This window comes from Balaenoptera physalus, assembly GCF_965194825.1.
Source record: "Balaenoptera physalus genome assembly, chromosome: 11".
Taxonomy (NCBI): domain Eukaryota; kingdom Metazoa; phylum Chordata; class Mammalia; order Artiodactyla; family Balaenopteridae; genus Balaenoptera; species Balaenoptera physalus.
Genome location: NC_138896.1, coordinates 7,160,152 through 7,187,865, shown reverse-complemented (window position 1 = coordinate 7,187,865; position 27,714 = coordinate 7,160,152). Strand labels below are relative to the sequence as shown.

At 37.6% G+C, this 27,714-nt stretch overlaps 1 protein-coding gene across 1 annotated transcript in view; it reads left to right on the top strand.

The window, feature by feature from the left end:
- Positions 1 to 27,714, top strand: part of LOC309638155 (uncharacterized protein) — a 343,672-nt gene that overhangs the window by 303,675 nt on the left and 12,283 nt on the right. Inside the window, exon 21 of the mRNA XM_082413765.1 lies at positions 25,739 to 25,945. Within this exon, the coding sequence (XP_082269891.1) occupies positions 25,739 to 25,945 (207 nt within the window). The remainder of the gene's footprint in view (positions 1 to 25,738; positions 25,946 to 27,714) is intronic.

The following is a 27,714-nucleotide window of genomic DNA, read 5'->3' as shown; positions in this document are numbered from 1 at the left end:
TTAATTTATTTATTGGCTGCGTTGGGTCTTCGTTGCCGCCCATGGGCTTTCTCTAGTTGCAGCGAGCGGGGGCTACTCTTCGTTGCAGTGCTCGGGTTTCTCATTGCGATGGCTTCTTGTTGCAGAGCACAGGCTCTAGGTGTGTGGCCTTCAGTAGTTGCAGCACGCGGGCTTCAGCAGTTGTGGCTTGTAGGCTCTACGGAGCAGGCTCATTAGTTGTGGCACATGGGCTTAGTTGCTCCGCAGCATGTGGGATCTTCCCGGACCAGGGCTCGAACCCGTGTCCCCTGCATTGGCAGGTGGATTCTTAACCACTGCGCCAGCAGGGAAGGCCCTAAAGTACTGTATTCTGCAAACAAAATTCCAACTTCAGTGTCACGCATGGAAAGATTATATTTTTGGAAGTCTATGGATTCCATGTTCACTTGCTAAATTACTTAAGCAAAATTATCTAGTTCCTATCAAAAACTAATGGTTATTTTTATAATAATAATTTACAGTAATAATTTATAATAATAATAATAAAAGCTTAGACTTAGCAATTTCACTTGTTTGTCACATCCCATATTTGTACAGTCATGAAAAGTAGGCTATAATTCTCATTTTCCTAATGGGGGAATTGAAGATCAAGCAGCTTAATGTAAGTGACTGAAATGCCTTTCCAACTTTGGTCATCTTTGTCTGAGTCCAGTAAGTGTCCTTTTTTTTTTTTACTATATTATGCTTAATGTTGCCAAAGTAGTTCAAAGAAAATTATTTGTTGTGTCTTAGGAATACATGCTTTCCAATACCCATCACAATAAAACACAGCAGCTACCCACAAATAATCACTTCACCTGGGTCCAGGAAATACTGATCATTCACATGACGGAAAAGGCAGAGATTAAAATTATTTAGAAAATCCAGGATAAGATATCTCATGATACGGCGATGTTTGAATGGTGCTCTTGGATAATCAAGATTGCAAATATAGAAGCAAATCCAGATATGATCTGTTGTGAATTAATAAATCTCCCATTCCTATATTTCCTCACATGCCTTTTCCTGATGTCAATGCAGTTACCATGAATTCTTCAAGGTTACATTGACCACACAGTTGATATTGCTGGAAGCTGTGCTTTGAATGTGCAATTTTGGCTCATTAATGAAGGAGCATCTGCAGGTCATTGCCAGGGAGCAGTGAAACTAAAATACTACTAATAAGACATCACAGAACTATGAACCTGCTTGAATCTTTAAAAATCATTGAAAGTACCAAATATCCTTGACAGTGAATCTGGCATTTATCGAGCCACTGCTCTTTCCAACATTGCAGTAAATACCTTGGAGGATATAAAGACAAATAAAGTATGTAGTAAAGAAGCTTACTAGCCAGGAGTGTGAGACAAAAATTAAATACATAAAACAATCATAGAGCTAAGAGTAGCAGTTATAATTAATTGCTCAATTGTTTGGTATGGTTTAGAAGTGTATCTATAACTCTTGAGGAAGTATGCATGCCCATGCAATAGGAGACATATCTACATATCAAAAAGTTTCAGAGGTAACATCACTTTCCAAAGAGTCTGTTTATATCAGAGAATTTATTTACCTCCAAATGAATCAGTTTTATTATCACCTGAGGAACTGTTGGAAGCAAACAGTCCTTAGAATTGAGCCCACTAATAAGAGTGCACTGATAATTTTTTTCTAGCCCTTTGGCATAGCTGTTCTGCCTGTACAACATGTGACCAACAGGATTCAAGACCATATCCAAATCACTCCCTTCCGCACTGACACTGGCAAACCCAGTACAGGGGGTGGGTCTATTCTCTGAAAGCTGTGAGGTTGCTTGTTTCACCCTAAAATGAAACATAATGGAAATAAAACACACATCTTGAAGGAAGTTTTCTTTTCATGAACTCTGTCCTTATTCACACAGCATACTTTGGGAATGGGCCTGGGCTACAATACAATGCTCAATAAATATTATTTGAGACAGTGCATTCTAGGAAATAGTATCAGATTATTTCTGATAATGCCTGCAGAGATGTAGATATCTTATGATTAGAAGAAAGGCACTGACAAAATGTAGCAACTTGGTTTTTAGAAAGTCATTACAATAAGGGAAACTGCTAATGGGGAAATATTATGAGCCGATAATTTGTAGAATTCCAACTTCTACGTCAAAAGGGCAAAATTATGACTTCAAAATGGAAATAACAATTTATCACTCAACTGGAAAAACATCTTGGGGCAGTCCTTGGATCTCTCATTAGTCAGGGTTATGGATTGTGGAGAAAAGAATCCCCCTGGCTACTTTAAGAAGAAAGGAATGTGTAGAGGGACTTATAGCTGAAAGGGGGTCTGGGAAATATAGTCTTAGATTTTTCTCTACCTGTAAAGGGTCTGGAGTATATGTTGAGTGAGCCAGTCTTCAGGATCCAGTACAGAGCTCCATGTAATGTGATTAGTTAACCTAAATTTAGGTTACTTAGAATCTTGATGTCTAAGAATCATTTATGTTCTTTTTAATCAGTTTTCTATAATGTTTAACTTTTGCTGATATATCTAATAGCAAAAATAAATGTATGAAGTTTAGCTCCATTAAACATTCATTGATCTAGAAAATATTAGCAAGTATGTCATTTGTGATCTGAAGGGAAACAAAGAGGAATTGAATACCCTTTCTCCCTTTAAGATGCTTCCATAGAAGAGGTGTTGGGTTTTGAACATTTTGATAATTAGTCTCATGTAGCTTTGTAATTGACAGTTATAAACTTTATGGCATTCTATTCATATGTATATACTTTGGGATGTAGTAGAATTCTTCCTGTTGAACATATGATTTTGGATATGAAAGCTGGTGGAGATGTTTCGGAGGAAAAGCAAAAACCATTTTCCCGGGAAATAGGTAGTCAGACCATGGCTTTGATAACACTGGTTGAATGGTGAAGAACCAAGTCATTGTATAGTTTGTGGGTTGCTTGAATGAATTATTATTTATTAAATTTATTAATTACTAAATAATACATTTTACTAAATTTTCCAGATATTATCCCCTGCTTGAATGTTAAAAAACAGATTAAAATTAAATCTGTCAAGTTTAGAAGTCAACTAATTTCCTTTCTTGACTTTAAAACTAACTAAGATGATGTTCACCTTAAAGTAATCAGATTCAGAGTCTCTGGCCAACATTTATTAGATTCTAGAACATATACTAAGTCACCTGGGCCATTCTGGGTGGCAGAACGCAGTAGAATAAAACTATAAGCAAAGGGCTCTGCCACACAGAGCGCTCAACTGTCGCATTTTTTCAGATTCTGACTCAGGCACCTGCCAAGCAGGAGATTTGTGATGAATAGCGCCCGTATTGATTTTTCCATAATGGAGTGTAAAAGAAAAATGGACAGGTTTTGTTGCAGGTATTTTCATGGGGTACTAAATTGGAGGATTAGTTGCAAACAGCAGTACTGATAAAGTCTGCTGTCCATCTTTATGGTTGGGTCTTTCTATTAAAATGACACATAAATAACCTATTATATCCTCCACCCATGGAAATTCAAATGCACCTGTCAACTTGATAAAGCACTTGCCTGGAGGGAAGCATTGTTTACATTTTCACTCTATTCTTCAGAAAAAGTGAGATTCTAATTATTTCTCCCACTGTAAATTAATGCTGACTATGATGGTTAGCGTAGCTCTACGTTGTTACATCTTTTGGAAAGTTAAATGATAGAGCTGATCCGTCATGTATTATGCAGCATGTATTTCATGACAGTCTTCCCTGGGTTCTTTGATGTCTTCTCTAAATGCTTATTTCTTCTCTAACTTGTCTGCTCCCTGTATCTGTCTTTCTCTTTTCTAGCCCATGAGAAATCTTTGTTGATACCCAGTTAATTCCAAATTTTGAACTTCCATCCTCTTTAGCTTGCCTTGTTTATTTCCCTTATTGAAAAACACATTTATGATTTTCGACCCACAACTACTTGTTTTCAATGATCTAATGTCATTTTTAGTCTCCTCCTGGGATATTTCCTCCATTCGATACATCATGTCTGAAGACATATCTTTGGTTATATTCAGAATTTCTACCTTGTAAGTAATTGGGTTGATTTTCCTCAGAAAAACTTCACCTTTCCCTTGTTCTTCTTGTTGTTATCTCTTGGTTAGAACTTGTGATAATAATTACATTAAATAATGGCTCTAATCCTAAGTTCTTACCACTTTCCCCAACTTACTCTGTGAATTTCTCCTTCAACTACTCCTTTTTGCTCATCCTCGTCCACACACCCTAATCTCTTCCAAAAAATAATTTCTTCGTGTGCAGAAAACACATAGGAAAACATTGTCTCTATGAATTCCTATAGCAACCCCAAATGGTTATCTAAAGTAACCTTAGGTATAAGCTTACCTTATAATCCTGAATCCAGTGTTTTTTATTGTTTCCTATACATAGACACTCATTCATCTATTTACCTATTGAGTACTGTGTTCACTAAACTCTGTGTGTACATTAGGTGATCTTGGAATTAAAGCAGCTGAAAGTTAAAGATTCAAAAGATCCAGTGCAGCAGCCCATCTGAAGACCTCAGCACAGCCATTTCTAGAATTGTGTCTGAGACAGAATCCACCGCATGCACTCTGCACACAGCTTTCCCAGTTATTTTCTTAAAGTATCCCCAGGGGATGAATTGATTCCCTAGTTGTTCTTCTTCCCCAGTTTGTAAATCTCAAGCCAATTTCTAGCTTAATCTTCTCTAATGCCTATTTCTTCCACAAGTAAATTCCTGCCTGAGTTCAAGGTATTATACCGCAAAATCCCTAGGAAACTTAAATTGGGCATTTTCAACATAAATAATTTTAAAAATCTGTAAATATCCTCCTACTGAGCTAAGTTAACAGAAGCTAAATTAATGACAATATCTCTTAGCTAAAATAGTAAAGCAATTTAACAACACTGTTAGTTTTAACTGTTTTGAAATCAATTTTTAATAATCAATTTATATGTCTTTAAAACTTTTATCTAACTTTCTTACTGTTTGAGATACTAATACATTTATGATTTCCAAGGAGTTATACTAAATATTTTGAAAACCAGGTAGTATGTCAGTTACTATTTTATTTACAATTCTTTTGTATTGTCTTGAAAATTATATTTGTTGTAATGAAAATTGGGACATGAGTTTCATTTCCTGGTTTTTTTTTTTTTTTTTTACAGAGGAAGTGGGTAGATTGTACTAGTTGATATTTTTGATCCTCTTAGTAGACTTAAGAGAAAAATAATAAACCTGAAAGAATTGACTGATAATCTGAAAACTGGACAAACAACTCTGAATTGTGAATTTGTGTCTACCTGCTGATCAGGTTGTCTATAAAAACAAAGCGGTAGTTTTGACAGAGATAGTAATAGATTATTACTAAAAGTTTACTAAAAAGTGTTTACTACAGTAAAAGCTTCTATCAATCTGACATCACTTGAAACGTGGATTCGAGTATGCTTTCATTACCAGAAAATGAAGGTGCTCTATTTCACGTCTGTGTTCATATGCATGCTTGTGTGTGTGTTGTGAGAAAGACAGAGACCAAGAGAGAGAGAAGAGAGAGCACCAATATCCCACTTTTATCCAACCACTTATGTATTTGTCACTCACTCTCATGTCAAGTAACTGAATGAATTAGAGAAACTAGACAATGCTCCATGTCATCATAAGTCACCTGAAATAAAAAATTCACAAATCCAACTGGTCCATTCTCGTCGTATACAGAGATGCTGACTTTAAGTGTACACCTAGTAGAAATCTACAGCAGAGGAGTTTCATGCTAATAAACAAAATTTTTTGAAATATTTCTTATCTCTAGACTCAAGTGAGAAGTGTTTGGTAATCATAATTCTGTCACTTGAGTCTTGATTTTCTGGCTTCTAAGATGGACACATTGATGGGTCACATTTATGTATTTTGACATTGTACTCTTTCCGATTAGAACAGATTTGAAGAGGAAAAGTTCTGTTAAAAATTGTGTATCATGGTTTGCTTACCTCTAGGAACCCAAAAAACTGGAAATATTGACTTAACGTATGATTGTATCCCTCGATCTTGGATTTCTTATGTATTCCCAACCTAGTGCAGCTTCCTTACTGTATTTTATTGTATTTCAGAGATTGAAATTCTTTTAGAAATCATTGTTCAATAACTCCATTTTACTATTTAGGAAAGTGAAAAATGAAGAATTTTGAGCAAATGATAAGAATCCAGATCTAGAATTTCGTTCTCATGACTACTGCAGAAGACTGCTTTCTAGAGATAAGAAAGGATGCTAAGCCAAAAACACTGGCAAAAATCAATGGTGTGTTTATACTAATGTTAAAATAATATGACCTCTGTTCACAGAATTTGTGATCGCAGTGTGTATAATCAAACAATCTGATGTTTACATTTTATCAGTGTTTTAGGTTTGGCCTCCGTCTAAGAAAATAACAGGAGGGAAATATTTGCTTGATATTGTCTCATTTGCTTTTTAAAAAATTTAACATAAGTTATATGCATTAAAGAACTAGATTTAGGGAACCCAATGAGAATAATCTACAAATAAACATGTATAAAATTCTGCATTAATACAGGTAAACCTCTTACAAGTCAAGAAATACCATATTATGAATTTCTGTCAACCACATCAATAATTCTAATTTTTTTTATAGTTACTAGGATGCCATTCATCCATTTAGGTATTTATTAATTTTTTAATAATTACATGCCCACTGCATGCCAGGTATCTTCACATATGAAGAGGTTACAAATCTGATTTCATTATTCTTAAAATTTAGTTTTAGTAAAATAACAAATTTTATTTTACAGGATTTTTAATGGTTTTAGTCTTGTACATAAAACACTAACATAATGCTTGATTAATCTACCTTGAATAAATAATTTGTGCAGACACATTCTGCATGCAAGGAGTTTCTGGAATGTTAGCACAGACAAACCTCTTGTGGTATACATTTTCAATGAAAAAAATGCAGGAAACCCTCATAGAATGAAAACTATTTCACGAAATTATACTTAACTAATTAACGTTAAGTATAATTTCAAACTTCAGGAGGGTCTACAATATTGCCTGTTTTACTGGAAATTTCCACCAAGAGTAGATAAATCATCATCCTGCATCTTGAAAAATAAAATAGAATTGTCTTCCAAATAACTTCAACCATGTACATATTCATTCATTTTCTTGTGCTTGTTATGCTAAATAATTCTAAATGTTCTCTGTGTTCTAGTATTGCTATATGCAGTTGCAGAATGGGTGCACTAGTAAGCTCAGTTTCTACCACAGGGTTACTCTGCTGCTTCCTCACCCGCCCCACCATAAATTAGTAATTTAAAGAAGAAAGGGGTTTATAAACCTCTCACATGTCACTCTGAGTTGGGCATTCTTAGCTGGAGGGTTGCTCTGGTCTATCAGAACACACAGGAAGACCCTATATTGTAGTCTTTGTCTTGAAGTTTATTTTCTCTGTGTAGGTTCATCATCTTTTTTTTTTTTTTTTTAGCAATGGTTTAATTTCATTCACATGTAGTTGCCGTGAAAAGGTTAACTCATTCATAAAAATATTTTTGCTATTCTAACATCCTTTATTTACAAATAAATCCCCACCACAGAGCAGAAATGTTAGAAGTTATATCACAAGTGAAGCACATTAAGTATTTTTAAAACCTTTAAAATATGGCTTATGAACAATTTTACACAACAGGTTACCTATTACTATGTTACATATTAAACAGATCTATGGTACCATTTTGGACAATCAGATTTCCTTGATATTAAAGATGGAGTTGGCATTTTTGTCAAAAAGGTATTTTAAACCTGTTAGGGAGTTTCTATAGTGTGGAATTTCACTTCTTTCTAAAGTGGCATCTTAAGTATATCATTTTTAAATCAAACAAGAAATTAGATCCATCTCTGGGAAAACACCAATTTTTATTGTATGCATCACGTAAACTCCTTGCTATTAGTGACTATGCAGATACTCTTAAATAAGGAAAAAGAAAAACCCAGTGTGCATAATCAAACAATCAAAGCATCATCTTTTTTTATGCTTATTGTTTACATGGTATTTTTCCCCATCTTCTTCCTTTGAATCTGCCTGTGTCTTCACATTCAAAATTCATTTCTTGAAAACAGCATTTGTTTGGGTTTTAATTTTTTAATCCAGTTTCAAAATGTCTGCCTTTTCATTGGAGTTTTTAGTCTATTTACAAAAAATTATTGATATGCTTAGGTTTATGTCTACTGACTTTCTACTTTCTAAATATTTTCCATTTGTCCTTTCAGTTTTTCTATTCCTCTTTTTGTCCTTTATTGTCTTCTTTGGAGTTAATCAAATATTTGATTAGTATTGTGTTCCTTTACATTTCCTTTATTAGTGTTCGTGTTTTTCCTAAGGCTAACAGTATGCACCTTTAAATTTTGAGACTCTATTTAAAGTCAAGGTGCCAACATTTTCCCTCTTTATACTCCCAAGCTTGCATCTGACACGTCATATGCCTACTTCCCTCTTTCCCATTCTCATTTCACACCTAGCACATTTTACTTCCCACATTCTGCTTCACAAGTGTAGTAAACTTGCAAAAGTGTAATTCCATTTACTTTCTCCCCTCACTCTTTATAAAATTATTGTTATAACTTTTATTTCTACATGTTATAATCTCACCTTTTTATTTGAAAGGTTACTTGTCTTTCTTCTGTTGCTGAGCCCAGCCAATAAACTTTTTGACATTAACAAAGAAGTCCCATGTTCAATATTAGTTATCTGTTTTATACATATTAGTGTATATATATCAATCCCAATTTCCCAATTCATCCCACCACCACCACACCACCCACTCCTGCTTCCCCCCTTGGTGTCCACACGTTTGTTCTCTACATCTGTGTCTCTATTTCTGCCTTACAAACTGGTTCATCTATACCATTTTTCTAGATTCCACATATATGCGTTAGTATATGCTATTTGTTTGACTCTTTCTTACTTCACTCTGTATGACAGTCTCTAGATCCATCCATGTCTCTACAAATGACCAAATTTCATTCCTTTTTATGGCTGAGTAATATTCCATTGTATATATGTTCCACATCTTCTTTATCCATTCATCTGTCGATGGGCATTTAGGTTGCTTCCATGACCTGGCTATTGTAAATAGTGCTGAAATGAACATCGGGGTGCATGTGTCTTTTTGAATTATGGTTTTCTCTGGGTATATGCCTAGTAGTGGGATTGCTGGGTCATATGGTAATTCTATTTTTAGTTTTTTAAGGAATCTCCATACTGTTCTCCATAGTGGCTGTATCAATTTACATTCCCACCAACAGTGAAAGAGGGTTCCCTTTTCTCCACACCCTCTCCAGCATTTGTTGTTTGTAGATTTTCTGATGATGCCCATTCTAACTGGTGTGAGGTGATACCTCATGTCGTTTTGATTTGCATTTCTCTAATAATTAGTGATGTAGAGCAGCTTTTTATGTGCCTCTTGGGCATCTGTATGTCTTCTTTGGAGAAATGTCTATTTAGGTCTTCTGCCCATTTTTGGATTGGGTTGTTTGTTTAATATTGAGCTGCATGAGTTGTTTATATATTTTGGAGATTATTCCTTTGTGCATTGATTCCTTTGCAAATATTTTCTCCCATTCTGAGGGTTGTCTTTTTGTCTTGTTTATAGTTTCCTTTGCTGTGCAAAAGCTTTTAAGTTTCATTAGATCCCACTTGTTTAATTTTGTTTTTATTTCCATTACTCTAGGAGGTAGGTCAAAAAGGATCTTGCTGTGATTTATGTCAAAGAGTGTTCTTCCTATGTTTTCCTCTAAGAGTTTTACAGTGTCTGGTCTTATATTTAGGTCTTTAATCCATTTTGAATTTATTTTTGTGTATGGTGTTAGGGAGTGTTCTAATTTCATTCTTTTACCTGTAGCTGTCCAGTTTTCCCAGCAGCACTTATTGAAGAGACTGTCTTTTCTCTGTTGTATATCCTTGCCTCCTTTGTCATAGATTAGTTGACTATAGGTGCGTGCGTTTATTTCTGGGCTTTCTATCCTGTTCCATTGATCTATATTTCTGTTTTTGTGCCAGTACCATATTGTCTTGATTACTGTAGGTTTGTGGTATAGTCTAAAGTCAGGGAGTCTGATTCCTCCAGCTCCGTTTTTTTCCCTCAAGACTGCTTTGGCTATTTGGGGTCTTTTGTGTTTCCATACAAATTTTAAGATTTCTTTGTCCTAGTTCTGTAAAAAATGCCACTGGTAATTTGATAGGGATTGCATTGAATCTGTAGATTGCTTTGGGTATTATAGTCATTTTCCCAATATTGATTCTTCCAATCCAAGGACATGGTATATCTCTACATCTGTTTGTGTCATCTTTGATTTCTTTCATCAGTGTCTTATAGTTTTCTAAGTACAGGTCTTTTACCTCCTTCAGTAGGTTTATTCTTAAGTATTTTATTCTTTTTGTTGCAATGGTGAATGGGATTGTTTCCTTAATTCCTCTTTCTGATCTTTCATTGTTAGTGTATAGGAATGCAAGAGATTTCCGTGCGTTAATTTTGTATCCTGCTACTTTACCAAATTCATTGATTAGCTCCAGTAGTCTTCTGGTGGCATCTTTAGGATTCTCTATGTATAGGATCATGTCATGTGCAAACAGTGACAGTTTTACTTCTTCTTTTCCAATTTCCTTTTATTTCTTTTTCTTCTTTGATTGCCATGGCTAGGACTTCCAAAACTATGTTGAATGATAGTGGCAAGAGTGGACATCCTTATCTTGTTCCTTGTCTTAGAGGAAATGCTTTCAGTTTTTCACCATTGAGAATGATGTTTGCTGTGGGTTTGTCGTATATGGCCTTTATTATGTTAAGGTAGGTTCCCTCTATGCCTACTTTCTGTAGAGTTTTTATCACAAATCAGTGTTGAATTTTGTCAAAAGCTTTTTCTGCATCTATCGAGATGATCATATGGTTTTTATTCTTCAATTTGTTAATATGGTGTACCACATTGATTGATTTGAGTATATTGAAGAATCTCTGCATCCCTGGGATAAATCCCACTTGATCATGGTGTATGATCCTTCTAATGTGTTGTTGGATTCTGTTTGCTAGTATTTTGTTGAGGAGTTTTGCATCTATATTCATCAGTGATATTGGTCTGTAATTTTCTTTTTTTGTAGTATCTCTGTCTGGTTTTGGGATCAGTGTGATGGCAGCCTCATAGAATGAGTTTAGGAGTATTCCTTCCTCTGCAATTTTTTGGAAGAGTTTGAGAAGGATGGGTGTTAGCTCTTCCCTAAATGTTTGATAAAATTCACCTGTGAAGCCATCTGGCCCTGGACTTTTGTTTGTTGGAAGATTTTTAATCACAGTTTCAATTTCATTACTTGTGATTGGTCTGTTAATATTTTCTATTTCTTCCTGGTTCAGTCTTGGAAGGTTATACCTTTCTAAAAATTTGTCCATTTTTCCCAGGTTGTCCATTTCATTGGCATAGAGTTGCTTTTAGTAGTCTCTTAGGATGCTTTGTATTTCTGCGGTGTCCATTGTAACTTCTCTTTTTTCATTTCTAATTTTATTGATTTGGTCCTCTCCCTCTTTTTCTTGATGAGTCTGGCTAAAGGTGTATCAATTTTGTTTATCTCTTCAAAGAACCAGCTTTTAGTTTTATTGATCTTTGCTATTGTTTCCTTTGTTTCTATTTCATTTATTTCTGCTCTGATCTTTATGATTTCTTTCCTCCTACTAACTTTGGGTTTTGTTTGTTCTTCTTTCTCTAGTTCCTTTAGGTGTAAGGTTACATTGTTTGTTTGAGATTTTTCTTGTTTCTTAAGGTAGGATTATATTGCTAATAACTTCCCTCTTAGAACTGCTTTTGTTGCATCCCATAGGTTTTGGATCATTGTATTTTCATTGTCATTTGGACTTGGGTGGCTATTTCCTTTCCCATGTTAGGGAAGTTTTTGACTATAATCTCTTCAAATATTTTCTCGGGTCCTTTCTCTCTCTCTTCTCCTTCTGGGACCCCTATAATGCAAATGTTGGTACATTTAATGTTGTCCCAGAGGCCTCTTAGGCTGCCTTCATTTCTTTTCATTCTTTTTTCTTTATTCTGTTCCATGGCAGTTAATTCCACCATTCTGTCTTCCAGGTCACTTATCCACTCTTCTGCCTCAGTTATTCTACTCTTGATTCCTTCTAGTGTATTTTACATTTCAGTTATTGTATTGTTCATCTCTATTTGTTTGTTCTTTAATTCTTCTAGGGGTTTGCTTTTTAATTCTTCCAGGTCTTCATTAAACATTTCTTGCATCTTCTCTATTTTTGCCTCCATTCTTTTTCTGAGGTCCTGGATCATCTTCACTGTCATTATTCTGAATTCTTTTTCTGGAAGGTTGCCTATCTTCACTTCTTTTAGTTGTTTTTCTGGGGTTTTATCTTGTTCCTTCAACTGGTACATAGTCCTCTGCCTTTTCATTTTGTCTATCTCTCTGTGAATGTGATTTTCGTCCCACAGGCTGCAGAATTGTAGTTCTTCTTGCTTCTGCTGTCTGCCCTCTGGTGGATGAGGCTATCTAAGAGGCTTGTGCAAACTTCCTGATGGGAGGGACCAGTGGTGGGTAGAACTGGGTGTTGCTCTGGTGGGCAGAGCTCAGTAAAACTTTAATCTGCTTGTCTGCTGATGGGTGGGGCTGGGTTTCCTCCCTGTAGGTTGTTTGGCCTGAGGCAACCAGCACTGGAGCCTACCTGGCTCTTTGGTGGGGCTAATGGCAGAGTCTGGGAGGGCTCACCCAAGGAGCACTTCCCAGAACTTCTGCTGCCAGTGTCCTTGTCCCCACGGTGAGCCACAGCCAACCCCCGCCTCTGCAGGAGACCCTCCAACACTAGCAGGTAGATTTGGTTCAGTCTCTTATGGGGTCACTGCTCCTTCCCCTGGGTCCTGATGCACACAGTACTTTGTGTGTGCCCTCCAAGAGTGGAGTCTCTGTTTCCCCCAGTCCTGTCAAAGTCCTGCAATCAAATTCTGCTAGCCTTCAAAGTCTGATTCTCTAGGAATTCCTCCTCCTGTTGCTGGACCTCCAAGTTGGGAAGCCTGACTTGGGGCTCATAACATTCACTCCAGTGGGTGGACTTCTGTGGTATAAGTGTTCTCCAATTTGTGAGTCACCCACCCAGTGGTTATGGGGTTTGATTTTTTTTGTGATTGTGCCCCCCCTACCATCTCATTGCGGCTTCTCCTTTGTCTTTGGATGTGGGGCATCATTTTTGGTGAGTTCCAGTGTCTTCCTGTCAATGATTGTTCAGCAGTTAGTTGTGATTCTGGTTCTCTCACAAGAGGGAGTGAGCTCATGTCCTTCTACTCTGCCATCTTGAACCAATCTCCTAAATCTTTCATTATAGTTATCATACTTTTCATTTCTAGAATTTCCACTTAGGGTTTTTTTTTTTTTTTTATTTTTCATTTCTTTGCTGAGATTCTTTATTAGTCCACTCATTAGACCATATTTTTCTTTAATTTTTAACTTTTTTTTTTAGTTCTTTAAACATTGTTACAATAGAGGCTTTCAAGTCTTTGTTTTCTGAATCTAATATCTAGACCATCTCAAGGTTAGCTTTTATTGACTCTTGTTTTTCTTGATTCCATCTTTTTCTGTTTGTTTATTTTTTGGTGTATTGTGTTTCAGATATTGTGTATTTTAAGTTGTAAGTTGCCTGTTAAGGGTTAAGAGTTAAGGGTTGCTATTACAAAGTGCCACAAACTGCGTGGTTTAAAAAAACAGAAACTCATCATCTGACAATTTTGGATGCTCAAAGTCCAAGGTCAAGGTGTTGGCAGGGTTGATTCCTTCTGATGGCTATGAGGAAAAATCTGTTCCATGATTCCCTCCTAGCTTCTTGTGGTCTGCTGGCAATCTTGGCTTTTAGATGCATCACCCCCAATCTCTGCCTTCATGTTCACATGGTATTCTCTTTGTGCATGTTTGTCTCCATGTCCAAATTTCCCCTTTTTCTACAGACACAGTCATACTGGATTAGGGTCACCCTATTGAGTCATCTTAACGTGACCAACTGCAAAGACTTAATTCCCAAATAAAGGTGAATTCATAGGAACTGGGAATTAAGCCTTCAATATCTTTCAGGGAGACACAATTCAAGCCATAACATTGTCCCCATCCCCAGTTTATCCCTCAACATCAGCCTGAGTGATTCCTTTAATAATGTCTTATATGTTACTCCTCTATTCAAAAATGTTCAATGGTTTCCCAATTCATTCAGAGAAGAAGCCCTACTCCTCAGTGGTCAACACACCCCTCCATGCTCAGCTCCTCCCTCCAGTTGCCCCTGTTCTGATCTTTTCTATTTCTCCCCTTGCTCACTTTGTTTCAGTTCTTTTGGTCTCTTTGCTTTTTCTTGAATATAAGCAAGTGGACTCCCCTCAAAGCCATGGCACTAGCTGTTCCCTCCTCTAATTGTGCTGCTCTGCCCATTATATACACGATTCATATCCTCACTTTATTCAGACATTTATTCAACTGTCTCCTTCCCTGAAAGGCTTTCCATGAATAAAATAAAAACTCTAAGTAAAATAGCAATGAAATAGCCCTTTATCCTCCCCAACTTCACCCACTGCCAATTGATCCCCTGCCCTGTTTCCTTTTTCTCCATAGCACTTATGATATATTTAGTTATTTGTTGTCTGTTTTCCTCCAGTAAAATGCCAGCTTAAGTAGAGCAAGGGTTTTGTCTCTTTGGTTCCATTCTGTGTTTCCATAATCCTCTGGCGCAAAGTAGGATTTCAGAAAATAGGTTCTGAGTGAATGGTTGAATGAATGAACTAATGAATGAATGTGCTTTGAACAGAGCCTTTTACATAATGAGTCCTAAATAAGTATTTTTTATAATTCTTATTCTTAATTAATCTTTCCCAAAATAGTTACTGCTGTGATCAATTTTCTATATGCTATTTTTCCTCTTTCTTTATTCTGCTCTGGAAATTTCAGGCTCAAAGGGAGGACCATATTCAAGAAAAGGGTAAGATCTAATGTTCAAATGTGACAATGAAATTGGGAAACTGAAATTAACAAGCTGGAAACCTAGACTCACTGAAAGTCAACAAACTAGAATTTGGCTAAAAGATGAACACAAAATTCTCCCATCTTTTTATTTTTCAAATAAAAAATATCTATCTGGGCTTCCCTTGTGGCGCAGTGGTTGAGAATCTGCCTGCTAATGCAGGGGACACGGGTTCGAGCCCTGGTCTGGGAGGATCCCACATGCCGCGGAGCAACTAGGCTCATGAGCCACAACTACTGAGCCTGCGCGTCTGGAGCCTGTGCTCCGCAACAAGAGAGGCCGTGATAGTGAGAGGCCCGCGCACCGCCATGAAGAGTGGCCCCCGCTTGCCGCAACTAGAGAAAGCCCTCGTACAGAAATGAAGACCCAACACAGCCAAAAATAAAAATAAATAAATTAATTTAAAAAAAAAAGATTCCACATCTTCCCCCAACGTTGGCAAAAAAAAAAAAAAAAAAAAAAAAAAAATATATATATATATATATATATACACACACACACACACACACACACACACATATATACATGTATATATATATCTTCGCATGTGTGGCCTTTTCTCACCCTTCTAAGTCTCCGTGCAGGGGAGGTATCCCGCATGATCCATCTATTTTCATCACTCCCAGACTTGATTTATCCCTCCTCAAACCCCTTACAATTTTTACTTCCTCCTAGGGCATTTAAAACTTACTAGTTTTAAATTATAGTTAATTGCATCTGTTCTCACTTTTCCTACTAAATTCTAAGTTTCATAGAGGCCAAGAAAATATATTTTATCCTGTCTATCTCGCAGCATCTAGTTTGAATGAGTGACTCAAAAAGGTTTTGAATAATGAAAAAGAACCTAGTTTTAAAGCACAAATGATACATACTGATTTTTTAATAGTCTTGAAAAATAACCAGGAAATAATCCCTGTTCCTATAAGAGGGAGGTATTAAATTAAATGCAATCTCTTGTTGCCATTAAACCATTAACAACCCTATCAACTCTTTGCCTGAAGACGGACTTGGACTTAGTTCATCTTTCCTTGTCTCTTCAGTACTCTTATAAAAGGTAGGGATGTAATTTTTATTTCCTTTATTTCACATTTATCATCTATAAAGTCAAAATAATACTTTCTTACTTGTAGGGCTGTTTAATGAGGCAGTTAATTATTGTATAATGCATTGTAACTCCTGGAGTAAAGGTTTTATATGTGTGCAAAGGGGTATTATTCCAGGAGAGTTATGACATGGGCAATCTTTGGCTTGTGGGTGGAGTAGGTGGAGTGAGGTGATAAGACAGCAGCTGAACAAACTTCAATAAATTAAGAAATAGGGAGTTCAAACTTGCATTGTGGAAAGTTGGTAGAGAGTTCACCTCCCTGACGCTTCTGAAGGAATGGCCTTATGTTGTTAGAAAACTGACATAGAAGAGCAGTTGTCTCACACATCAATTTTGCAGTTGGCAAAAATGAATCAATTTCATTAGCTTCAAAGATACATGTGACAAAAACAAAACAAAACAAAACCCAGATTGCCTTCAATATTGAATCCATTTATTTTTTTAAATTTGTATTTATTTATCCATTTTTTATTTTTTTTTTAAACTTTTTATTTTATATTGGAGTATAGTTTTGTGTTTTTTTTTAAACTCAGGAAGCTGACAGTTCTTTTTTTTTTTTTAAATAGTAATCTTATTTATTTATTTATTTATTTTTATATTTATTTTTGGCTGTGTTGGGTCTTCATTTCTGTGCGAGGGCTTTCTCTAGTTGCGGCAAGCGGGGGCCACTCTTCATCGCGGTGCATGGGCCTCTTCATTATAGCGGCCTCTCTTGTTGGGGAGCACAGGCTCCAGGCACGCAGGCTCAGTAGTTGTGGCTCATGGGCCTAGTTGCTCTGCGGTATGTGGGATCTTCCCAGACCGGGGCTCAAACCCGTGTCCCCTGCATTAGCAGGCAGATTCTCAACCACTGCGCCACCAGGGAAGCCCTGGAGTATAGTTGATTAACAATGTTGTGTTAGTTTCAGGTGTACAGCAAAGTGATTCAGTTATACATATACATCTATTCTTTAATATTGAATCCATTTAAATCACATAATTCATTTATTTATTCTTTCAACAAATATCCATTTAGTGCCTCTTATGAGTCAGACCCTATTCCCTGTCCTTATGAAGCTTACATTTGTGTGCAGAAAGACAGACACAAACAAGGAAATATACAGTGTGTAGGGTTGGAAGTAACACTTATAGTGTTACCATGAAAATAAGGCATACGGTATGGCTAAGGGTGGAGATACTATTCCACATTAGAGGGCCAAGAAAGACCCCATAGTTAAGGTGACACTTGAGTAGCACCTTAAAGGAAGGGAGTGAGCCCAGTAGGTGGCTGGGAAGATTCACGCAAGTTCTATTGCGAACGCTCGCGTAGGGCCATGCTCAATGTTTGTAAGTTCACTTTTGCTATTACCAATTCTCCCTCCTAGATTTTCAGCCAATTTACACAACTTAACTTAGTTTTTGGAATAAATTTGTCTAGCGTGTAAAGACATTACAATTCATATAGTGTTGTTCATTTTAGGTAACACAAAAATATTTGGGCAACAAAGTTTTGGGGTAATTTATCCTGAAAGTAAGGTCAAACACAAACACACATACATACACATAAAGACAACCATCCCCCCTCCCCAATTTGCTGTTTGTCTTACACTTTGTTATTTCTCTATCATTAGAGAAAATTAAAGCAAAGGATGAGCTAAGAACCAAGTATTAGTCACCAGCGTGGCGGTGACTTTTAGATGAAAAATTCTCTGACAGAAAGGAAACGTCTTCTGCTTCACTGCCTTTCACATCAAAGCAGAAGGAGAGGTGTGGTTGAATAAATTTTTTTTAAAAGTTCAAGTGATCTTTATATTGGTAGACATTAGAAGTTCATTTTACTAGTGATTTAGTGGCTTACTGGCTTTAATGGATTTGAGTAAACTTTAGCCAGAGCTATGCACCACATTGCAAGCCCACTACCTGTAAAGGAAAAAAAAATGTAGTCAGATTTCTTTCCTTCTGATAATTGGACTAAAACTTGTTGTCTGAACTAAGTCAGTCCAATTATTTTTCTTCAGTTCTGTCAGACCAGGGACTAAAATATTAGAGCAAATAGATAGATAACCTCCAAATTCATGGTGTCTTTTTTTTTTTTTTTTTCTTTTCTTTCTTTCTGGAATTCAGGAGAAGAAAAGAGGCTCTTTTAAAAATCTGAGTATATTGTGAAATTCTCTGGTCTTGATTTATATGTGTTACACAATCTGACTTTAAAATTAAAATTTTTTGTGTGTGTGTATAGAGTGGAGTATATAAGTGGAAAATACTGCTGGCCACGTCATTATGACTATTTCACATTTAAACAATGAATTCACCACCTGTAGGCCTTATCTCAAGGAGCAGTGGGTGGCTAGAGCAGAGAAGTCTTGTTGTCTTCCTAACCTTTTTCCTTTCTGTCATCTCAGATGTGTGGTGGAGTGTTTCACCCTCGTGGTCCACTCTTCATGTGAGTAGCCCGTGCTTCCCAGGCAGGGTGACGAGACAGGAAGTGGCAGAGGCAGGGTGCGCTATGCTTCCACTTACTCTGAAACATATCCATAGCTTGTTCATATGCAGCTGCATTGCTAATAGTATTAACGTGTGCATACATGTCCACAAGCGAAAACCTCGGGGATACAGCTAAAGACCTGTGACTTCCTACTTACATAAAACAACCTACATCTTTTTCTTGCATTTATTTCTATTGCCAGGAGCTTTGAAAAGTGTCATAACCAGAAGTCAAGTTCTTTGCGGTTTCCTATTATGTTTCTTAAGAATTGTGCAGTGGTGATATGAAAAACACACATTTCTGGTAACAGATACGAGCTGTTGAGGTTACCAAAATTAGAGATATTCAAGATAACAAAACACTCTATAATGTGTATACAAACACATATGGCTATATGTTAGCTTTCCCTAAATGGCATTATTTCTATCTGAATTAAGCACAGGTAATTTTGTTTGGAAGTATGGCTTTTTGGCAACGTAGTAGTTTATTCCCTTTCTTCAAACTGGTTCAAATTTACTTAAGTGCTTGTCCGATACTCCTAATGGCTACGTTAAAGAAAAAAACATCAAGGCATAATCGTTTTACTTAACTAATTTATCTGTTGGTAATCTTCTATTAATTTTTTGCCCTTTTATTTCAAGGCAACACACAAAATGAAGAATTGTGCAGAATTGCTGATATACATAGGCTGCCATGAAAATTAAAATTATCTAGAGGAAAATTGAAAACACTGTCAAATATGTACATGCTTCCAAAACTTCTGATGTTAGCCAAGGTTTTCATATCTAAGTCAAGGTCATAGGTTAGATTCTTATGTGAGCCAGCTATGTCTTTGTCCAAAAAGTAGAAACTATGGATAGGTCAAGGAAAAGGGTCCATTTTTACTATTTGGGAAACCAACTCCTGCTGTGTCTTTTCCTTCCTGGGGAGAGGAGTTACCATTTTTTACTAGACACAAATCTTTGAAATTTTGACTTTTTTAAAATTTACACTGGAATATGTGATATTGTAGAACTACAGACACAATCTTAGTCATACCTTTGCATTAATTCATTCTAAAGGAAGGCATTGTTTTCTAAGACAAAACACAGCATTTATGGGTAAGATGCCCATTTTACCGAGACCCAGTTTTTTTAACCACGTGTTCTCTCCTAAAGAGCTGGTGAATAAAATCACGATCATCAAGGCACAACTTATTTGGAGTTCTGAGCTTCAAATACACAGGAGACCAACTGGGTCACCCAGTATGACCTAATTTCCTGACCCTGGTTCCCCCTTGCAGACTTTCCACACTTGGAAATAAAGTGCAAATTCGAGTGAGGAAAGAAAAGAAATCCACCCAAGAGCTGTTAAAAAATGTATGTATACAGTAAATCTATGTACCACTGTGTAATTATAATAACATAAACAAATCCACTATAAGGACATTCACATTAGACCTAATTTTATGTTGAACTATTATAATGCAGTTAAGAGCCTCACAATCCTGTTTTAATTAAGCTCTGTTGTAAAACATGCAGATTTGAACCTGTTCCGGCCTGTTTGACTACCACTGAATTAGCGCCCTTAACTTGTTTTTCTGCTGAACGATGAATCTCATTTAAGAATTCCTGTTTGCGGGTCTGGCATTTGGTGGGTTCTTCTATGCTATTGTGCCTCCAGACCCAGGTCAGCTAAGCTGCTCAGATTCGCCCCATATGTAGTCTCTCGACTCACTTGTCTCAAAAGATTTGTTAACTTACCCTGGGCTCTCATGGAAATGAAGGGACAGATTTGATTGGTTTAATGAAAGAGATTTCAGATGACAGGAGACTTCACTTGTGGAGCTAACTTCAGATTCTGTAGGGCACAGTAAGCGTCTACTGGCCTATCATTTTGCAGAAATACTTAGTGAACTCCAATTTTCCATGGATATTAGTTAGGCTGCCAAATAGTTTAACCGTTACTCATTAGGAAATGGAAGACAAAGGCATCTTTAGAAAATGCACTTTCTAGAAAAATCACATCCTGCTTCCTTCTTTTTATCTCTCACCTACTTTAGGCAAGAATGTCTAGGTTGTCTAGTATTCGCCTTAACAAAACTTTCCCTTCCTCTATGCAGATTGCCTGAAATAAAATTAAACGGGAAATCTTACAGGTGAACATTTAGCTTGGTGATCAAATATCCGGCCAGTTTGCTGAAGAGCTCGTTACTCAACAACTAGTTTTAAAGAAATAGAGTTAAAAGTCAGGAGAACAGAGTTGCAGAGAATCATGTCCACCCACTTAGATTATTTAGAAATGAGCCAAAGGACTTAAGAAAAATCAAATAGTGATTTCTTCATCACATCTCACCTCTGCGTCCATCCTCTGAGCTACCTCTCTTCAGGTTTAGTTCCTGTTTTAAAACATCCATGTTCTGCTTCTTTTTTTCTTTCTTTCTTTTTTTTTTTTTTTTACCTTGCCCTACTTTCTTAACCCTAGGGAGGATTTTAAGAAGGTTTCAAAGCTAAGCATCCCCAAATGCTTCAGGCTGTCTTTGGTTGTAAGTCAGAATATAAAGCAATTACCCGGAGGGCGGGATGTGTTCGTGGCCAATGGGAGAACATTCCCTAGATCAGCAGGTAACTGAAAATATTCTCTTAAGGGTGAACATCTGGTGCAGATTCTTAACCATTTCTAGTGAGGTTTTATCGGTCACTCTCCCTTTTCCTTTTCCAAAAGGTGTGTACTCATAAAGCACAAATAATAGGGTTTAACTTGGTCCACATGCCTTGTGAACAGGTGTTTGATTATCTTAAGGACTGCTAGCTAGAAATTCTGGAAATGACCACAATTGCCTTAGTATTAGAAATTTATGGTCCAAAAAAAAGGGGGAGAAAAACATCAGTTTTTTTTCTAGTTAATCTCCAATTCAAAGAAGATTGAGAACATTCCATGGGATATTAATAGAACTAAATGGCTGCAGTAATTTAGATGCGGCCTCTATTCTGGTTTTCTATGACAAATGACACTGTACCCCGTTTGAGTCAAGAAGGATGTTTGCAAGGTTCCTGCACAGACCAAGGACAGAAAAATCTTCCCGTAGATTCTTTCACATGAGCACTTCACAGAGGGAAAATTCAGCCTCTAGAGTCATGTTTAGATACAGTCCCATTCTGCAGCCACACACTAACACACAAAGATAGTAGTGTACTATGTGATCAAACACATTACCATGTGGTATAATCAAAAGTACATTGGCTTTTGGGACTTGCTTGGCGGTCCAGTGGTTAAGACTTCGCCTTCCAATGCAGGGGGTGTGGGTTTGATCCCTGATCGGGGAGCTAAGATCCCACATGCCTTGGGGCCAAAAAACCGAAACATAAAACAGAAACAATATTGTAACAAATTCAATAAAGGCTTTAAAAATGGTCCATGTCAAAAAATCTTAAAAAAAAAAAAAAGTACATTGGCTTTAGAGTCAGACCAATTTGGGTTCAAATATCAGAGCTGCCTGATTACTTTTGGGGTCTCAAGGGGCTACTATGAGATGTATGCCTCTTTGCCCCACCTGAGTGATTTGAGAAAAATTAAGTAAACATAGGAGCCAGACTAAAGGAAATAAAAATGTCAGCCTCATGACTAGTAAAGCTGTTTGGACGATGTGTCACTAGATTAGCAGCCAAGTGGGCTTGGTAACTCATCACCCCATAAGGAAGGAGCTGGAAGGCAAAGTCATTCTCAGAAGAGGCCTGCTCTTGTTAAAACTTGACTATGGACCGGCAGAGGATGTGGGTGCTTCCTAGGGATGGCCTGGATATAAAAAAATGAGAAGGAAGGGGCAAGGGAGCTACTCTGATTTTTTGTTCCTAAATCACCAGGGAGGAGAGTAAGAAAAACTTGTGGGGAAATCGGAGGTGGAGGAGTAGGATTATTTATTAGTAAATAATATAATCATATAACTGTGTCTTTGGGCAAGTTACTTAACATTTCTGAGCCTCAGTTTCCTTGTCTATAAAATGGGAATAGTAATACCAACGTGACAGAGTTGCAACATAAACAAACAAACAAAAAGCACGCGTGTGTGTGTGTGAACTGCCTGCCTTCAGACCTGCCACTCAATAATGCTGATTTACTTTCTAGTCTACCCACCCCTTTTCTTCCTAGACCCTGGTCAGTCAAGGATGTCTCTGGGTAGAAGGCAATTCACTCCTCTCTTTCCTCGGATTAGAGATGGTTGAAAAGGAGAGGAAGAAGGACATGCATATCAAAGAAAACAAGAATTATTTCTAAAAATCTACTCTGCACAGTCTACTGCCCACATTTTCAAGGTCACTTACCTTCTAAAAGGAATCATCTTCCAAAGCAAGAGTTACTCCTTTTCAGACAAATGTAGACATCTTCATAGCCCTTTAGCAGGCAGGTGCTGTCCAGGGGTGCAACATGGGTTTGTTTTATACTGAATTTCCAAGACAGAGAGGCTCCCATCCACCAAGGCTCCCAGCTAACTTTCACCCCACCAAACCCTTCGTAGAATGAGCGGAAACCCCATGGTTCTCCAGGACATGGCATGCTTATTCTCATCTCATTTCTTTTGCTCTGCTTTGCCTGAAGTTTATCCTTTTACATCCAAAGGCTGGGAGACATCAGAGACACGTGTAATACCTGGGCTGGAGCTGCGTGTGCAGCCAGGAGCCTTCAGCTCTGATCCGGGCTCCAAGCACAGACTTCGTGAGGGGCCCGAAGGAGCAGCCTGCCATCATCCACCTCCTGATTTTACCTGAGGATGTTGTGGTGTTGCTCAACACCCTCACCAGGTGACCATGCAGATTAAAAATTAATTACATAAATGGATTCATGTCCGCATCGTTGCTCCCACAGTTTTGACATAGCTTAATACGTTCTTTCTTTAGATGGAGTCAATGCTGTCTTCAAACCTGTCCTGCCTGCTTGCTATGGTCTCACTGCAGTGGTGTCTTGCACCTGTTGTCACCTTTGGGGTGTCTCTGTCACTCAAAGCTCACATCTAGCTAGCAACCAAACTCTGATGATTCTCTCTCAGAAAAAGAAATCATTGACTCTGTCTCCAGTCCAACTGTCACTGCCCAAATGCAGGGTCTCATCATCTACTTTTGGTGAGATGGTCTCCAATCTGTCATCCTCTGGTCTACCTGGCATTCTGCCTTTAGCCCTATTACTCTAAAATACAAGTAAAATCAAGCCTGTCTTCTGCCCAGAAACCTCCAATAACGTCTCCCCTTTATGGATTACATTACAAATACCTTAGTAGAGTATCCTGCATCTTCACGGTACAAATGATGTTTCTAGGCTCACATCCTGGTGTTCACACCTCTCCTTCAGTCAAATCCATTGGACCGTGGATTGGCCCTTGAGCCTGCCATGCACTTTTGCATCTCAGTGCTGGACACACCCATGGCCCTTTTCATACCTATTGAAATCCCACTAAGGTTTTGAGACCCAAATCAAGCCTCGCCTCCTCGGTAAGGTTGCTTCTGTGCACTCATCACAATCAAACTTGCTTTAAGTTAAATGTATGCCGATCTCTTTTTTTTTTTTTTAATTTATTTATTTATTTTTGGCTGTGTTGGGTCTTCATTTCTGTGCGAGGGCTTTCTCTAGTTGCGGCAAGTGGGGGACCCTCCTCATCGCGGTGCGCGGGCCTCTCGTGGCCTCTCTTGTTGCGGAGCACAGGCTCCAGACGCGTGGGCTCAGTAGTTGTGGCTCACGGGCCCATTTGCTCCGCGGCATGTGGGATCCTCCCAGACCAGGGCTCGAACCCGTGTCCCCTGCATTGGCAGGCAGACTCTCAACCACTGCGCCACCAGGGAAGCTCCCAATCTCTTATTGTGAATTCCTGGTAGATTGTTAGTTCCCGAAGTTTATATTTTCTCAAAACCTAACGTAGAACGGATTCTCGATAAATGCCTGTTTTTAATTGTATCCAACTTTAATCTTTTCTCTCATTCAAGCTATTTCAAGACATTTATTGCTTCTTTACCTGTTCATCCAGATTTTAATCTTACCTTTTTATTTTCAAAGAAAAAAAAAATCACTAGCTAGAATCTTGAGAGTTTATTGTCAATTATAGACTTGAATTAAATAATAATTGGCCAGAACTTTCTATCACATTACTTAAACTTTCCGTATTATTGAGGATTCAACGTACTTGTAAATTATCTTAGAAGGAGTTAACTTTGGAGAATGTGTTTGACATGGACTTTCTGCCACAATAGATAAATGCCTTCTGACTCAGAAAGAGCCAGTGAAGAAAGAAATCAACTGAATACTTTCCTTTACTTACCTCTTAAATGACTGGAGTATGTGAATATGGAAACTGAACATTTTAGAAAGCATTTCTGTAGCTCAGCAGTTGCAGGAAAAGATAACAAAGATATCTAGAGACTAGAAGTTTTCTTCTAGTCTCAAAAAAATCTTTACAGCGGTATAATCTAATCTTTCATTGCCAATATTTTAGACAAGCAATAGAACAGTGTTTTTTGAACTCATTCATATTTCAATTAATGTTACTGAAGTCCCCACAAGGTGTGTTGTATTAAACAGTGGAATTGTCACAAAGAAAAAATAGTAGGTAAACACATAAAGTACGCAAAAATCCTGCCCTGTGCACTTCGGTAAAATGTATCTTTAATTTATCTTGCCCCCTGTTTTGGTGTTGCCAGAGACTTAGCACTTAGCACACTACGAAGAAGCAAAAAAGAGCAAAGATTTATTTTGGATGGGAAAGCACAAACACTCATTCATAAAACCATTCGTAAGCATTTTTTTTTTTTAATCAACACTGTCATTGCCGCAGCCTGCTTGATCTTCCTACTCTGGGTTAATATGGGAGCCAATTACAGCTTCATCTGTGTAGAATTAACTTTACGGAGCACACACCGGGGATTTGTCTTCCTTCACTATTTAGATATATGTCATAAAAATATGCATGGAATGGAGTACAGGCACTGCAGATGGCAGAGACTTTCAGATTTATTGCAGAATCATTTAAAATTGGTTATGCTCTTGCCAGAAGTTAATTAATTTTTTTCTCGTCTTTTCTGGGGCTGGGGGGTGGGGTGGGGGGCCTCGGTGTCTCACTAGGTGGCAGTGTATGATTATATCTGGAAAAGCCATGGCGTCCAGTCCGGCATCTCCAGCTGTGACCTCCAACAGCAAAATGAAACTTCTGTGTCTGCACTTGGTCCAGCAGATGTTACTTCTCATATAGCTGTGTACACTGTTTATCCCAGTGGGTTCCAAGAGCTGTACCGCCATTTTCTTAGGCTCCCTAGTGGTGCCATTGTTGAGGTGAGTATATATGAAAATATTTTAATGCAAATGCTGTGTATGTCGTAGTGCGTGAATGTGAGTGTGTTTATACTTGATTTCAAAGGCTTCAAAACTACTTTGCAAACATATCATAACTGATGCTTCTAGCACCATAGAGGATGTGAAGATGTATTTTAGTGTTTTCCTAAAGAAACGAAAGTACCGCGTAAGAAAAGAAAATGTTTCTGAGCTATTGGAAGAAAGGCAGGAAAAAAATCACGTGAAATAATTCAGGATTCTGCCTGCAATAACTTTGACTCAGTCAATATTTGGAAACATCAGCAGATTGATGAAGAAGAAATATCTGAGTCCATAGATACTTCGATGCCACAGGAAAGTACACAGCTCTTTGCTTAAATGATCTCACACAAAATGAATGAGATGGTGTAATTTCATATTTTTTCCATGAGGTAAATCTTAAAAAATAAAGGAAAGCCTCCATTCCCTAAATCTTTAAAAACTTTTTAGAGTAGTATTTGGCAAAGATCCTTAAGTCATGTTTCCTTCTAAAATGTCAAAGTCTTTAGGTGAGCTGAGTTTGTTAAAAAAAAATCTCTTACATTGCCTCAAAGTCTCAGAATCCAAACTTCAGGGCATGTTGAAACCTGAGGCTCCCATTAGCCTCAGAAGTGCTGTTGAATAATGAAGTCAGAAAGAGTGTTATTTCCCTTTATTTGGTGGGAATGAAGGATGGAGGAGAAGGAGAATTTAGATACGTATCACATTCAATTCCCTAGTCTTGGTGGCATGAAACTCACTTTGCAGTGGCACAATACTACGTTGTTAAGAATTTGCAGAGTAAGAATCTTTCTGTTCGCATCACACTTTCTCTGTGGAATTTTGCTATTGCTGTTTCTGTTATGAAGTTGATGAAAGAGTGTCTTCATAAAAGTCCCTTTGAATATAACCTTGAAGAAATTTTTAATTGTTTAGAGCTCCGCCTTGCAGATAGGGTGTTTCACCTTTCTACAAAACCAGCCCATGACAGAGTTCGGTACTTGAGTGATTCTCGTGGGCTCTCTACTCAGAGAAGCAGAAATGTGCTAGACAAGGGTCCCCATCATTTCACCTCCCTTTTCCCTGATATAAGAGGGGATTGTGTATATTGTAGCAAAGCAGCAGGTAGGCGGATGAGGACTATATCCCACGTAATTCTTTGCGGGCTTGGGTCACGGGCTGGTATTGGCATTTCTGTGTATGATCTTTTTCAGACTTCGGCAACATTTGCTTTAGAAACCTCTTTGTGGGACAAAACTGCCACGACTTAATTTTTTTTTAATTTACACAAGCGTGTGCTTAAATACGTATGCACACCATGAGCTGAACAAACTGGAGAAGCCAGGATGCCAGGGATATCTGCCCTTCTGCTGCAAAACATCTTGCAGCTTGTAGTCCTTGGGTCCGACTGGGAAGCTGAGGTTCAAGGTGACCTGTTCTCATAAGCAAAGCAATCATCAGGGCTTTAATTCACTCACTCCTGCACGTGCGCTAGGACCTTGGTTTAGTCATTTCCCACTCCTCTGCCTATATCCTTATCTGTACAACTGGGTTATAAATACTTATACTACTTGCCTCACAGGTATTTGGGACAGATGAATGAGATAACATTGACAACGTATTTTAGTTCTTTTTAAAAAGGGCACAATAAACAGTTCAAAGTATTGTGGATCATGCACAATTAAATTCATTCAACTTTTTTTTCAAATGTAGTAACATTATGCTAAAAATAAAATAAGGTAGGTTCTAGA